This window comes from Rattus rattus, chromosome 14 (assembly GCF_011064425.1).
Source record: "Rattus rattus isolate New Zealand chromosome 14, Rrattus_CSIRO_v1, whole genome shotgun sequence".
NCBI classification, from domain to species: Eukaryota; Metazoa; Chordata; class Mammalia; order Rodentia; family Muridae; genus Rattus; species Rattus rattus.
In genome coordinates, this window is record NC_046167.1 from 77312383 (window position 1) to 77327233 (window position 14851).

The 14851-nt window shown below is 40.8% G+C and overlaps 1 protein-coding gene across 1 annotated transcript; it reads left to right on the plus strand.

Moving 5' to 3' along the window:
• The first annotated feature begins 203 nt into the window (after positions 1–203).
• On the plus strand, positions 204–12849 carry LOC116883736 (testin-2). Its single transcript, XM_032884967.1, has 8 exons — positions 204–284; positions 2997–3133; positions 4573–4695; positions 4786–4932; positions 5121–5345; positions 11164–11326; positions 11950–12067; positions 12484–12849. The coding sequence occupies exons 2-8, from the start codon at positions 3008–3010 to the stop codon at positions 12581–12583; spliced, it is 1002 nt and encodes a 333-aa protein (XP_032740858.1). The 5' UTR covers positions 204–284; positions 2997–3007; the 3' UTR covers positions 12584–12849.
• Positions 12850–14851: the final 2002 nt, after the last annotated feature.

A 14851-nucleotide genomic window follows, 5' to 3' on the forward strand; every position in this document is an offset into this window, starting at 1 on the left:
GATGAATAGTCACATTGCCCGTCAGTAACAGCCTACAAATTGCCCCACTCTATGACAAGATGGGATCAGTTGTGACTACATTCCTGGAATGTCAAGGTCTACAGGGCCAGTTTACTCTCTGACACATCCAGTCACAATAGGACGGGACTCAGGGGTGGGGTTCCCCAGGCAAAGACTCAGATGTTAAGGTCTAAGGGAGATGCAGCTGAAACAGATCTGTAGAACCCAAGATCCTCTGAAACTCAAGCCTGAGGAGATCATCTGAGGAGCAGCAGACATCCCAGGTGAGCCTACTAGGCCAGTGAAGGTAGATGGGGAACTTACAGTTGAGGACAGACCTGGACAGATTCTCTTGAGAAAACAGGCAGTTCTTTCACATCTCTTCAACCTTTGTAGCCCCAGTGTAGGGGAACAGGAGAGGTTAGGAAAAGAAAGAGTTAAAGGATAAACAGATCCCCCAAGGTCTCAACTCTGTTCTAGTTCCCAGTGAGAAAATCTGGACCTGATCAAAGGGAAATTCAGGGCATCCCCTGTTCACAAAGCTGTGTCTTTCACTGCTTGTGTCAGTTGCCCTTGCCACACCCCTGGCCTGGCCCTTCCTGGAGTGTTCAGAGTGTGCTCTTGAGAGTGAGTGTCTTGTGCCTGTGCCTCACTTACACTGGTGTTTCTGGCTTCTGGATTCTTGGCCAGGTGAACTTTTTCCATATTTAAAAAGCAAGTGTAAAGTTTCCAGTGCTGTCCCAAGCATAGGACAGAAGAACTAGTGAGTGTTGGTTGCCCTTCTGTACTTCCTCATGGAGTCCATACCAGGAAGTTTTAATTCCAGGGAAGCTCAAAGACCCAGTGTATCTCCCGCTCTACGTTAGTCTGGAAGGATGTATTATGTGTGCCCAAACTCCTGGACTCCCCTTTCTGTGTACTTAGGGTCAAATGTCATGCTAGAAACAATTGTAAGGAAAGTTTTTGCCTGGTGAGCACAGGTACTTATCTGAACTTAAGCACAGAGTCCCTTTTGAAAAGAGAATGTGAGCCCTCAACTGACTAATTGTTTCAGTAGACAAATATTTAGGTGACCGCAGTACTTCTGGTCCAAATATTAAGCTAAATACAACCTAAGTACTTACTTCAAACTTTAAAATTCTGAACCACAAGTGACATCAATCTATTCTGGTTACAAAAGTTCACAGCACTCACACAATGAACAAAGACCAAGGAAACAAAAAAAAATTAAGATAGTAAGATCAATGAAGAGTATGGTGTTGCACCGGCAACTTGTTGACCAACGGAAGAGGCAAAGCTGATTTCTGTTTAAAGAGGTAGGTGGTGCTTAAGGACGGTTTCTGCCTGGTGAACACAGGTACTTATCTGAACTTAAGCATAGAGTCCCTTTCGAAAAGAGAATGTGAACCCTCAACTGACTTATTGTTTCAGTAGATGGTTCCTATTTCTCATTTTGAGTGTCTTCTAGAAAAGAATATTTAATCGTAGATAAGGAGTATTAATTTTTTTGGTGTTCGAATTGGCCAAGCTAGTAGAAATATCTTATATTCCTGGTTATACTTTGCTCTTGGATGTTTAGAAATGTAGGCATTCACAGATTAATGTGATATATATAATATATTAATGTAATATATGTAATGAGAAAAAACTCAATGATTTTAAATAAATCCTGATTTTGCTAAGTGTTTACTCAGATAGTTAAAGCCTAACAAAATTGGCAAAATCACAAGTGATTATGTTGATTAGATATACAGTTGTATTTCTAAGTCAAATTTTTGTAAATGTTAACAAAGTGATATTTTAAGAGAATTCCATTTATTTAATTAAAAGCTTTGTATCAGTGCATGGAACTTTGACCTTAGGAAATTTAATAACCTTTAATCATCAATTCTCTGTCATCCCTAAGTCTCATCTGCCACTTGGACTCAGTGACACCTGCCACATTAACTCAGACCTTTTCCAACCTGCCTTTAAGCTTTCTTGGTATTCCTCTCATAGCAGATCTTTCTTAGCAAAAATTCTTTTATTGTACAAAATCCATTCTTTTCTAAAACATGATCATTTTTCCTTTTCACTCTGCTCTTTTAAGGAAATACATCCTCGTTTTTATGTCCTTATCACCACAACTCTTTCACCCACTTACTGTTACTTTTCTCTCTCTCTAAAGAGATTCCTTATTCGCTCATTTTAAAAAATTAATATAATTATACAATTTCTTTTCCTCCCTTTTCTTCTCCTATGTCCTTTCCCTCCAAATGTTCCCCTTACTTTCTCTCGAATTCATAGACCCTTCCTGTTTATTATTATGCTTACATACATTGCATAAGTATGTAAGTATAACCTGCTCAGCCCATTTCATGTTGCTCATATATATGTGGTTTCAAAACTGTGCCTAGAACTATGAGATCGATTGGCTCTTGTGACCTCCACTGCAGTGGCGGCTCTGGCATCCAGGATCTCAAACACAACAACTCACTGAGGTAGAGAACTGGATTTTTCAGACACATTCCAAAGTAAAGAAAATAGGAACTAATGCATGTTGTCTTTCTCTGATTATCTGCTGATAATGTTCCAGCAAGATTTCTGAAGGGAAATGAGCTGATATACCTCTAGGCCAAGAAAATGATATCTCGTGACCCCCAACTCTTGGCATTGTGTTTCTCTCTACTTGGGATTATATTTTGTACAGTGATATTTTGTTCATGTGACCTCAGTATCAATGGCACCAATCCTATGCCTTTGTTTTAAATTTCTGAACTGCAGGATGCATCCACAGCCTGTGATGAGCTAAGCCAGTTACTATTCATTTTAGTGGATAAACAGAATTCCTCTGTGCATCTGCTTTAAGACAAGCAGATCTTTAACTTTTTCCACACTACATTCTCTAGAGCAGTTTAAATCATTTTATTGCACCATTAGGATATTAATTTCTAGGTACAGATAAGAAAGTTTTTCTGAATCATTAATGTAATCAGTATGTATGTCTTCTTTTATAGGTGTATGAGACATGATTGCTGTTCTCTTCCTAGCGATTCTCTGCTTGGAAGTCAACTCAACTGCTCCAACACCAGATCCCAGTTTGGAGGTTGAGTGGAATGAATGGAGGACAAAACATGGGAAAACATACAACATGGTTAGTAACATGAAAATTCCCATAGACAATTGTAGGCATAAATTTTTTGCAACCTACTTTTAATAATAGTTCCCACCTCTCCTATAGCTCATTACCCAGCAGAAGTAGTAGAAGAGAAAAGTTATTAGGACATGGGGAAAATGGTCCTGTTCAGCAATAGTTTTTTTTTTTTTTACACAATTACATTTTATTCAGCTGTAAGGAAAAATGAAAGCATAATATTTGAAGGAAAGTGGATGGGACTAGAAATCATTCTGTCAAGAAAAATAAGCCAAACTCAGCCCAACACAGTGTTTTCTCTCATGCATAAAACCTATATTTAAATGTATATAAGTGAGAGAAAGAGGAGAGGGGATTAAAAGAAAGAAGACTAAAAAAAAACCATGAGAGGAAAAATCTTAAGGAAATGGATTAAGAGGCAACATTGTTCATAATAGCCAACAAGGTAAAATGATCCAAGACCCTTCAACTGATAAAGCGAGATACAGCCGCACAGTGTAGTATTACTTAGTAATAGATGGTGAAGCACTGGTCCCCAGTACAGCATAGATGAACTTGGAAACATTATGCTAATATTCTACTTAGCTCCAGCTGTCAACTTGACACAAACCTGGAGTCATCTGGGAAGAGGGGTTCTCAGTTGAAAACAATCAGCAATAGTTCTTTGGCAGCAGTTCAGTCCCGTAGCAAACACCAAATATGACTCAGCAGCTACAGGCCAGTTCTCTAGGCAGGCAGACACCAGGCAAAAACCAGCAGCTGTAACCACAAGACTATCCAGCCAGGCTGAGGTGAGGCTGTGTCGGGAGCAAGCTGCCTCAGGGACTTCAAGAGCAGTTCTTGGGTGAGTATTTCTCAATGGCAGCATTATCACAAGTTGAGCTCAGCACTGTGTAAGGCAAACCAACACATGTGTTTTGGTAGAGAAGAATAGCAAGGCAGAGCAAACCAAACCAATGCTCAGTGCTCCTCTCCCACTGTCTGTGGGGTCATATTTATCTTCCTTCATCAAGTTTCCTTTCATGTGTCTGCTACATCAAAACATCCTCTCACCTGTGTCTGCTTCAGGAAAACATTCTTTCCTTTGTATGCTTTAGCAAGACGTCCTTTCACATGTGTGCCCCATCAAAACATCATTCGACATAATTGAGTTTCCGAAGATGCTAGAAGTTTCCACTTCAGACAATAGTACTGTGTAATTATGTATGTTTGTATTATGGTCATACCATGAATTCGAGAATCTAGTTCAAGGCTTAATCTGAAGACACATATTGTGTATATTATGTGACAAAAATTTCTATGTTACCAGATGTGGATAATGGCTTTCAGAAGAGTGCAGCCATCCTTTGCCATGGTTCCTCTTCCCTAGTGGGTCCGTGAGTGAACTTGGGTTGGTCTTGAAATAGAAGGGAAGATCACAACTCGTATTCTTTTTCCAGAATGAAGAAAGACTGAAGAGAGCTGTGTGGGAAAAGAATTTTAAAATGATTGAACGGCATAATTGGGAATACCTTGAGGGGAGGCATGACTTCACCATGGCGATGAATGCCTTTGGTGACTTGGTGAGTGCAACGTGACATAAATTACACGGCATAGTAACTCTCTTCAGTTCTTTATAAATATCTTCAATGATATGTTGACTTTTCTTGAAGACCAATATAGAATTTGTGAAAATGATGACAGGCTTTCAAAGGCAGAAGATCAAGAAGACGCACATATTCCAGGATCATCAGTTTCTTTATGTCCCAAAACGTGTGGATTGGAGACAGCTTGGCTATGTGACTCCTGTGAAGAATCAGGTATAGTAATGTGTCAGTCCCAACTTACACCACTCACAGAAAGCCATGAAAGAAATGTTATCTTTGCTTTCTCTGAGTATGGAGCAGCATGCAGTTCAGTTTTATAAAACATATTCGGAAGTGTGAATTGTCCACAAATATCTGTTATTAGCCTTGTAATGACTCACAGCTTTTTCTTCATCCCTTAGGGTCATTGTGCCTCTAGTTGGGCTTTTAGTGCAACTGGGTCCCTAGAAGGACAAATGTTCAGGAAAACAGAGAGACTGATCCCTCTGAGTGAGCAGAACCTACTGGACTGCATGGGATCTAATGTTACCCATGGCTGCAGCGGTGGCTTCATGCAGTATGCCTTCCAATACGTGAAAGACAATGGCGGCCTTGCAACTGAGGAATCCTATCCTTACAGAGGACAAGTAAGTAGAGCTCCTGTGCTGTTGCCATTCCAGCTCAAGCTTTAGAAAGCACAACTGCAGAGACAATCTACCTGCTCTCTGCAAACTCACCTTCTGATTGATTTAACTCTTAGAGGACTTCATGCACACATATAATATGTTGTGGCCAAATTTACACCATTCCTTTGTCTCCGTTTCCTCCTCTGTCTCCCCAAAACACTTTTTCTTCCCATCTTCCTGCTTTCCTTTTTTATTATAATTAAACCCGCTAAGCTCACATAATACTGCATGTGTATACATGAGTATACGACCATTGACCAAAGCATAAGTAAGCTCTCTGGGGCCATATCAATAAAGAAAACTTACTCTTCTCCTGAAGGAACTATCAACTGCCAATAGCATTACAACCAGGGGTGGAACTTCATGATCCTCCCCACTGTCCATGTTGATATTTTGGCAGATTGGATCTTATGAAGATCATGTGTTTAAAGTCATAACTCTGATTTCATATGTGCAATATCCCTCTCATGTCTCAACACATAATTTTTATTACCCATGCTCACTAACTCTTTTTTTTTAAACATTTATTTATTTATTATGTATACATCATACAGCTTTCTGTCTGCATGTATGCCTGCAGGCCAGAAGAGGGCATCAGAACTCATTACAGATGGTTGTGAGCCACCATGTGGTTGCTGGGAATTGAACTCAGGACCTCTGGAAGAGCAGTCAGTGTTCTTAACCTCTGAGCCATCTCTCCAGCCCCCTCACTAACTCTTTTACAATCTTTTGTACACTACTACCACTGCCTCCTTATGAAATGATACCTAAGCCTAAGATAGCAACCACATATGAGGGGGAGCCTGGTATGGTTGTCTCTCTAGGTACGAGTTACCTCACTCAGAATTATTTCCAGTTGCACCCACTAACCTATGAACTTCATAGTTTCATTTTTAATAACTGTATATAGTCCATTGTGTATATGTACAAAGTCTTCATTTACCAGTTGATAGGCATCTAGGCTGCTTCTGTTTTCTGGCTCTTAAGGATAAAGTAGCAATGAATGTGGATGAGCAAATATCCTGGTGCTAGGACCTAGACCCCATGGTTATATTCCCACAAGTGTTGCTAGCTGAATCATAGCTGATCTATCCCTGACTTTTTGAGGAAATTGTACTCTGATTTCCAAACTTCCACCAACAGCGGTAAGTATCCCCCTTTATCCACACTTATACCAGCTGATTTTAGTCATCTGTTTATTATCTTAGCTATTCTGGTCAGAGTAAGATGAAATTTCTTTTTTGTTTTTTTTTAAGAGTTAAGAGAAGCAGGAACAGGGTGTGTACCTCAATAGAGCCAGTGCTGGAACAGGGTTCCAAGATGAAATTTCAAAGCAATTTTTAAGTTGTATTTACTTGATGGTTAAGGATGTTGAACATCTTAAAAAGTATTTCTTGGGTATCTAATTCCTTCTTTTGAGAACTCAGATTAATTCTAAACTGCCCCCCCCCCAAATTTAATTGGGTATTTGTTTTCTTGGTGTTGGTTTGTTTTTGTATTGGTTTTGTTTTTTAATCTTTGCGTGTTCTGGATAGTAATCATTTGTCAGACATAGAGCTGGTAAAAAAAAACAAACAAACAAATAACAAACAAAAAAAAACACCATTCTGCAAGATATCTCTTTGGATGGTGGTTTCTGTTGCTATATTCAAGGGTTTATTAGTTTCCTGAGGTCCTATGTGTGCCCATTACTGTTCTCTGTAGAAATGCTAGACCACATTTATTCATCTAATTTCCATGTAAAGTTTATTTAAGATAAACTCCAATTAAACAGAGGTTTAAAACCTTAAAGATATAGATGTGATATTATGTAAAAAAAATGAAGATTACAAGCATAGGAGGAAAACATTACTTTTTTTTAACTAGGATAAGGAAACCCGGAGGCCATTATTACTTCCAAAGCACAGGGCATAAGAGTGAGTTTTCTGGAACACACTGAAAACACAATTAGACATTTTCCCACATTAGTTTTGACTCTCCCCTAGCATCTCTACTTTTTCTTCATGTAAAGTTTATTAAAAATGTCCTCGATTGTCCTTCAAGATAGTAATTGATAATCCCATGCATTTAACAAGATACTTCACCAGTTTCTTCTTTATTTTTAAGAATATTTTTATTGAATATTTTTTATTTACATTTCAAATGTTATGCCCTTTTCCCGTGCATAAACCCCCTATCTCATCCCCCTCCATCTTCTTCTATGAGGGTGTTCCCTTCCCCAACCACCCACCCTGAAATTCCCCTACACTGGGGGTTGGGGGAGTGTCCAGCCTTGGCAGGACCAAGGGCTTCTCCTCCCATTGGTGCCCAACAAGGCCATCCTCTGCTCTAAATGCAGCTGGAGCCATGGGTCTGTCCATGTTTACTCTTTTCTTCACCAGTTTCTAAAATGCTTTTTGTTTGGTTCAGTTCTGAGATCACATCTTACTATGCAACCATGGTAGGCCATGAGCTTATTCCACAGACCAGGCAGGCAGGCTGTGAACTAACACAACCCTCTCTGCTTGAGTTTGTTACCAACAGCATTGTCTGAGAAAGAAACACATCCTGTGTCTAGGAGCTCCCTGAACCTTGACACACTAAAAACAAAGGGAAATGGTCTGTATAACAGCCATTTCCACTTCAAAGGTCTAGGAAGGCTATTTCTGAAGAGGTATGAGCTTTTTTCCATTGTTGCTCTCATGTTTTTCTACCCACATTTCCTTGTTTCCCCCCCTCCAACCCCCGATGATCTATTAACAAAACTTTTTATTCCCTGTAAACACAGTTTAATGATTACATAGTATCTTTTTAATTAATTTATTTATTCACTTTACAACCCAATATCAGCTCCCATCTCTTCCCAGCCCCCCTTCCTCTCTTCCTCCCATTGTCCCTCCCATTCTCCTCTGAGAATGGCGTGCCTCCACACATCATCCTCCCAATGCCCATCACCCCAAACCCCACACCCCACACCCAGCACATCAGTCTCTGCAGGACTAGGTACATCCTCTCTCACTGAGGCTAGACCAGGCGGCCCAGTTTGGGGAACAGAATCCAAAGGCAGGCAGTAAATTCAGGGAGAGCTCTGCTCCAGTTGTTGGGGAAGTTGCATGTCTGCTACATATGTTCAGGTGGCCTACGTCCAATCCATGCTCACCCTTTGTTGGTGATTCAGTCTTTGGGGACACAAAATCCATGTTAGTTGATTCTGTTGGTCTTCCTATGGACCTATCCCCTTTGGGACCCTCACACCTTTCCTCCCACACTTACTCAATACTCCTCAAGCTCCATCTCATATCTGGTTCTGGGTCTCTGCATCTGTTTCACTCAGCTGTTGGACAGAGTGTCTCAGAGGAGAGTTATGCTAAGATCCTGTCTGCAAGCATAATAGAATATCATTAACAGTGTCAGGGAGTGGTTCTTGTCCATAGGGCGAATCTCAGCTTGGGCCAGTCATTGGTAGTCCATTCCCTCTATCTCTGTTCTATCTTTGTCCCTGCACATCTTGTAAGCAGAACATGTTTTAGATCAGAGGTTTTGTGGGTGAGTTGCTGTCCTTATCCCTCCACTGGGATTCCTGCCTGACAAGAGAAAGTGGACACTTCAGGCTCCATATCCTTCACTACTAGGAGTTTCAGCTAGAGCGACCCCCATAACCATTCTGGAACCTCCCCCCATCCCAGGTCTCTGGCATGTCCTAGAGATGCTCCTCCCCAATTTGAGTTCTCTCCTGTTATTCCTACACCTGATCCCCCTTCCCACTCCCATCCTCATTCCTTCTCCCACCCAAATCCCTCTCTCCATCCATCTCTGATATCCTTTTTATTTCACTCTCTAAGAAAGATTCAACCAGCCTTTGGCCCTCCTTGTCATTGGGTTCTTTGGGTCTGTGGAATGTAGTGTGGTTATCCTGTACTTCGTGGCTAGTATCCACTTATTAGTGAGAATATGCATACATGTTCTTTGGGGTCTGGGTGACCTCACTCAGGGTATTTTCTAGTTCCATCCATTTGCCTGTAAAATTCATGATGTTCTTGTTTTTAATAGCTGAGTAGCATTCCATTGTGTGAATGAACGTTTTCTTTATCCATTCTTCAGTTGAGGGCCACCTACATTGTTTCCAGTTACTAACAATTGTGAATAAAGCTGCTATGAGCATAGCTGAGCAAGTGTCCTTTTGGGATGGTAGAACATCTTTCGGGCATCTGCCCAGGAGTGGTATAGATGGATCCGGAGGTAGAACTACTATCAATTTTCTGAGAAACTGTCAAATTCATCTTCGGAATGGTTATAGAAGTTTTCACTCCCACCAACAATGGAGGGGTGTTCCCCTCGCCCCACCTGCTTGCCAGTATGGATGTGGCTGTTGTTTTGTCCTGTTAAAGGAGATTTTTCAGTTTCATGAGGTCCCACTTATTAAGTTGATATTAGTGCCTGAACCATGGGTGTTCTATTCAGGATGTTGTCTCCTGTACCAATGAGTTTCTCTTCTATTAGATTTAGTGTATTTGGTTTTATATTGAGGTCTTTGATCCACTTGGACTTGAGTTTTGTGCAGGGTGATAAATTGGCATCTATTTCTTAACCATGAACCATATGAATCCCTTAAAGTCAGTAAGAAAAATCTTTAACCAAATTAACAAAGGGGAAATGAAAGACCAAAATTATTAAAATTAGGGATGAAAGTGGGGATATTACAACAGACACAGGGGAAATTCAACAGGTCAGGGGTTATTCATTAAAATTTTATATTCCCCTATACTAGAAAATATAAAAATAAGTGGGTAGGTATCTAGATATATGTGACCTATAAAAATTAAATCAAGATGAAGTAAATAATCTATATGAACATATAACTGACATAGATTCTGTAACTAAAACATCTTACCTATAAAGAAGCCCAGGACCAGATGAATTCAGCATAGAATTTTACCATTCCTTCCACAGAAAGCTAACGCTAATTTGCCTCAAATTTCTCCATAAACTATAAAGGAAGGAACATTTCCAGATTATTAAATGAAGTCAGTGGTACCCCAATACCAAAACCTAATGAAGGTTACACCAGAAAAAAGGTTTATAGGCTAATCTCTCTAATCAACTTGGTAGCAAATATCTTTAGCACAATCCTGGCTAACTAAATTCCAGAATATGTCCAGATGATCATATATCACAATCAAGTCAGCTTCATTCCATCTTCATGCAGGGTTTGTAGATATATTTAAATTAATAATTGTAATTCACCACATACACTGAAGGAGAAAAACTACAGGATCATCTCATTAAATACATTTAACAAGATCCAACGTTGCTTCATGAGAATGTATGGATACAGGGGACATAGCTCAACATAATAAAGTCAGTGTGCTACAAGCCCACAGTCAACATCAAAGCATTTCAACAAAAATAAAGGAAATTACCATTAAGGTAGTAGAACCTGTCTATAGACCATCATTGCTGTCACTGACAGTACCAGCCTTTGTATGGTTATTTGAGGGGCTGCTTACCGAGGACCCCTTCTTGCTGCTATGAACCCAGAGAATAGGAAAACCACTCCACCGAGGACACATCTATCCACTGTGAATATTTTTATGGACGGAAGACCTATGAGGATCACTGAACACAAGTAAACTAATCTTCAGCTCCAAATCTCCCAGTAGAACGTCTCTTCTTGGAATGTTTTAGAAGAACAGAGAGTTGAGGATCCTCATCTGCAGCATGCTGGGTTGTGTGATCCTGCCTCTTGTGCTCCAGGAGGTAGACGGCAATGAATGAACATCTTTCCCTTTAACTTTAAAAGGGTAGAGAGTGCAGGTACCACGCTGAGAATTCTGCGGCTAATGTCAGAGATTCTGTGCAAATCCCAGGAAGCGAGGAAGCCCTTATGAAGGCAGTGGCTAAAGTGGGGCCCATCTCTGTTGCAGTTGATGCCAGCCATGGTTCCTTCCAGTTCTACGGTAGTGGTAAGTGTCTTCCTTCTAGTAATCTATGCACAAACATTGTACCACTGCCACGACAGATTTATTTTGTAATTTCTTTGTCACATAGTATTTGAGGTAAATGTTCCTATTTGTGGGTTTTATATTCTCTATGAGGAAGGCTATACAACTTTTTCCTACTTTACATCACTTAAATATAATTCCATGAGTCCAAGTCCTTAATGTACTTTTTAATTAGCCTTATGTTCCATGTGGTATAATTTACTTGTATTTTCTCCAGTTGTTTGATCTTTAATATTTTAATCAGATATTTCATTTATGTACATAATTCTTGTAAAAGACTTCTTCATTGCATTATTTTTTGTTTTCTGTGGGGTTTGCTTGGGCTAGCCTACAAGTAAGTCAATAAGATTTCTTGTGTGTGACCAAGAAACTGTTTTACCAGATGACTTATGCTAAATTTTATGTCTGATGTATTTATCTGAGAGCTTATACTCGTAGCCCTGAGAACAATGAAAACTCTTGTTTAGTCTTACCTTTGTGTACGTCACCCCAGTGAACTGAAGAAATGCCTCTCTTCCTGTTGGTGACATGGTCACGGGGAGGTCACCAGAGCCTCTCACCTCAGTTTTGGTTTTATGTTTTAGGCATCTATTATGAGCCACAGTGTAAAAGGGTTCACCTAAATCATGCTGTTCTGGTGGTCGGCTATGGCTTTGAAGGTGAAGAATCAGATGGCAACAGTTTTTGGCTGGTAAAGAACAGGTATAAATTTCACAGTATATTTATATTTAAAATTCAAAAGTAAATTACTGTACACAGTGTTCAGATATATACACCAACAATCTACATCCAGTAGAGGTTGAATGCAGAAGTTCTGGTATGTGATAATAGCATAATGATGCTGTCATGGTTTGGAGCAAGAGTTAATATAGTTATTTGTCAATCCTGACACATTCTAGTTCTGTACTACATGTAGATAAAAGACATCCTGTCCTATCTCTGTGGTGTTTTTCAGAGTCCTGTATGATTCAACTATTGGTATCCAGGAGACAAACCACTATCTTTTCTGAATCTTTCTTTTAAGTGTGTTTTCCAGCTTGGGGCTTAAGTGAATTTATTGTAGCGAAGCTGCTGCACTGCATTTTTTCTATTTAACGGAGAATGTGCTCTTCTTTCAGCTGGGGTGAGGAATGGGGCATGAAGGGCTACATGAAGATTGCCAAAGACTGGAACAACCACTGCGGGATTGCTACATATTCCACATACCCCATCGTATGAGCTACTGCACAGTGACAAGGAAGGAGTGGACTGGAATGTACTGAGCAGTTTTCTCCTTCCACAGACCAGCCTCTACTGTGGGGCAAGGGGGCGGGGGGAGTGACAGCTGAGTCACTGAGGATCCACACTTGATGAGAATTAAACTCATAAACATTAGTGCCATTAACAGCTTTGTAGGAGAGACTCTCATATAAAAAAATGAATTTTCAATTTAAAATGCTGTACAAATTTACATATTCAAAATAAAGCTTAATTTCACAACGGTAGTAGAACTTCTTTTATAGTTTACTACTTAACTGAACATGAGGATATAATTGTATGTGTGTGTGTGTGTGTGTGTGTGTGTGTGTGAGAGAGAGAGAGAGAGAGAGAGAGAGAGAGAGAGAGAGAGAATGATGCATAAGTTTCTTTAAGGGGGTTGGTTTTTTGAGATAGGGTTTCTCTATGTAGTCCTGGCATTCACTCTATAGACAAGGCTGGCCTTGAACTCAAGTAATCCACTTGCCTCTGCCTCCCAAGTTCTGGAATTAAGGTCCACCCCAACATCTACCCCATCTATGAACTACTAGAGAACCTGAAGGAGCTGGTCCTGCAGATCCAAAGCTGTAAGATCTCCATGACACAAGGCAACAGCAGGATAACTGAGAGGAGTTCTGGTGAGGACCCAGTATTGACAGTGCAGCAGAAGCCAGACCTCAAACCAGACCAATGAGTCATTGCAATGAACATTTGCAAGTAAAGATGTTTGTACAAAAGAGTGTACTGTGTGACCCACGCACATTGCTGCTTCTATAGCAAGATGGTTTTTGTTTTGTTTTGTTTACTTTTGGGTTTGTTTGTTTTTCTGTGGAGGAGATTGCGAGTGTAGAAGGCATATATGAAGGGGCAGAGAGTTAAGTGGGATTTGGGTGCATGATATGAAATTCACCAAGAATCAATAGAAAAAAGTTTTTAAAAAGTGAATACTAGAATACTTGTGCCCTCTAATTTTGGATAAGGACACTCACTCAACCTGTGTCCAGCATGGACAGTGCAATGTTAAAGAGGTGTGTACGTAATTATGACAGCCTAAATTGAACATCTATTGGAAGATGGAAGTAAAAAATTAAAATTAAAATTAAAATTAAATAAAAATGATGCAGAGGGGAGAAAAGAAATCAGCGTGTCCATACAGAAACTCTTAGGATGTTGTTCTTGGATTGAGTGTTCTAGCTCTCTAAGAAGGGGTCATGTCGATACCTGAGCATCCTTCATGATAAGGGACATCATCTGTAGCCTGCTACGGTGAAACATCTGGCTCTTTGAAGAAAGGATTTCTAGCCACTGGTGCGCATGCTGTACACTACAGTAGCCCGATGCAAGATTCAGTTTTCAGTGTGGGCCCATTATCATTGCATTGACAAGGAGGTACCTGTGGTGAGATGTAAAACCTGATACTTGAAGGTCAGGAAGCAGCTAGTCAGAGGGAGAGAGGGAGGACTATGGAAGGCAGAGGGAGGACTTAGAAAGGAAGACAGATGAGCATATGCAATGGGCCTGAAGAGGTGACAGTGACCCTTGTCCATGAAAGAGAAAAGCAGAACAACGACTGTGCCAGGACCAGAGCTTGGGCATGGAGGTGCAAGTGCTGAGTGCTATGGCATGGTCAGTGAGGTGAGCACAGCTCACACATGGAACTGCAAATGCTAAGTGCTGTGGGGTGTGGTCAGAGAGGCAAGCACAGCTCACAGGCCAGTGGAGGGGTCTGTTTGGTCGAGGCCAGTGAGGTGGTCAAATACAAGGCTTGTCTTAGATTTAGCGCTCGCTCTCTCTCTCTCTCTCTCTCTCTCTCTCTCTCTCTCTCTCTCTCTCTCTCTCTCTCTCTCTCAGACCCCTCCAGCTTCAGTGTCAGGGTCCAGAGGAGGAGAAGCCCTGCTATCAGGAGTCACGGACAGCCAGACAGAATGTGCTGGGCTTTGCCAGGGCTGCGAAGGATTTATCTTCTACTCTGCAAGCCTCCTGAAGTAAACAAGTGGAAACTGACAGTCCAGGTTCTACAGGTTCTAAAGCAAGTGATGAAAGCTCTCCAACGAGGGAGCACGGCGTGTCCCCCACATCCACCTTCACAGCGGCCTTGGAGCTCTAGCTCATAATTCTCCCGCATCCCTTGGTGTTGGGAGCTGTGTTCTCTTTTTCGCCAGATTTCCATCCACTCTTGTGAGGCCCCCAGCCTTATATGCATCCCAGTCACACCAAAAAACCTAGCGGGCACACTCTGAGAAAACTGCT

Coding starts and splice junctions, on each gene's coding strand:
- LOC116883736 (XM_032884967.1), top strand. CDS start 3,008: ATGATTGCTGTTCTCTTCCTAGCGATTCTCTGCTTGGAAGTCAACTCA. Junction 5,346..11,163: donor CCTATCCTTACAGAGGACAA/GTAAGTAGAGCT, acceptor TAACTTTAAAAG/GGTAGAGAGTGCAGGTACCA. Junction 12,068..12,483: donor TTTTGGCTGGTAAAGAACAG/GTATAAATTTCA, acceptor CTCTTCTTTCAG/CTGGGGTGAGGAATGGGGCA.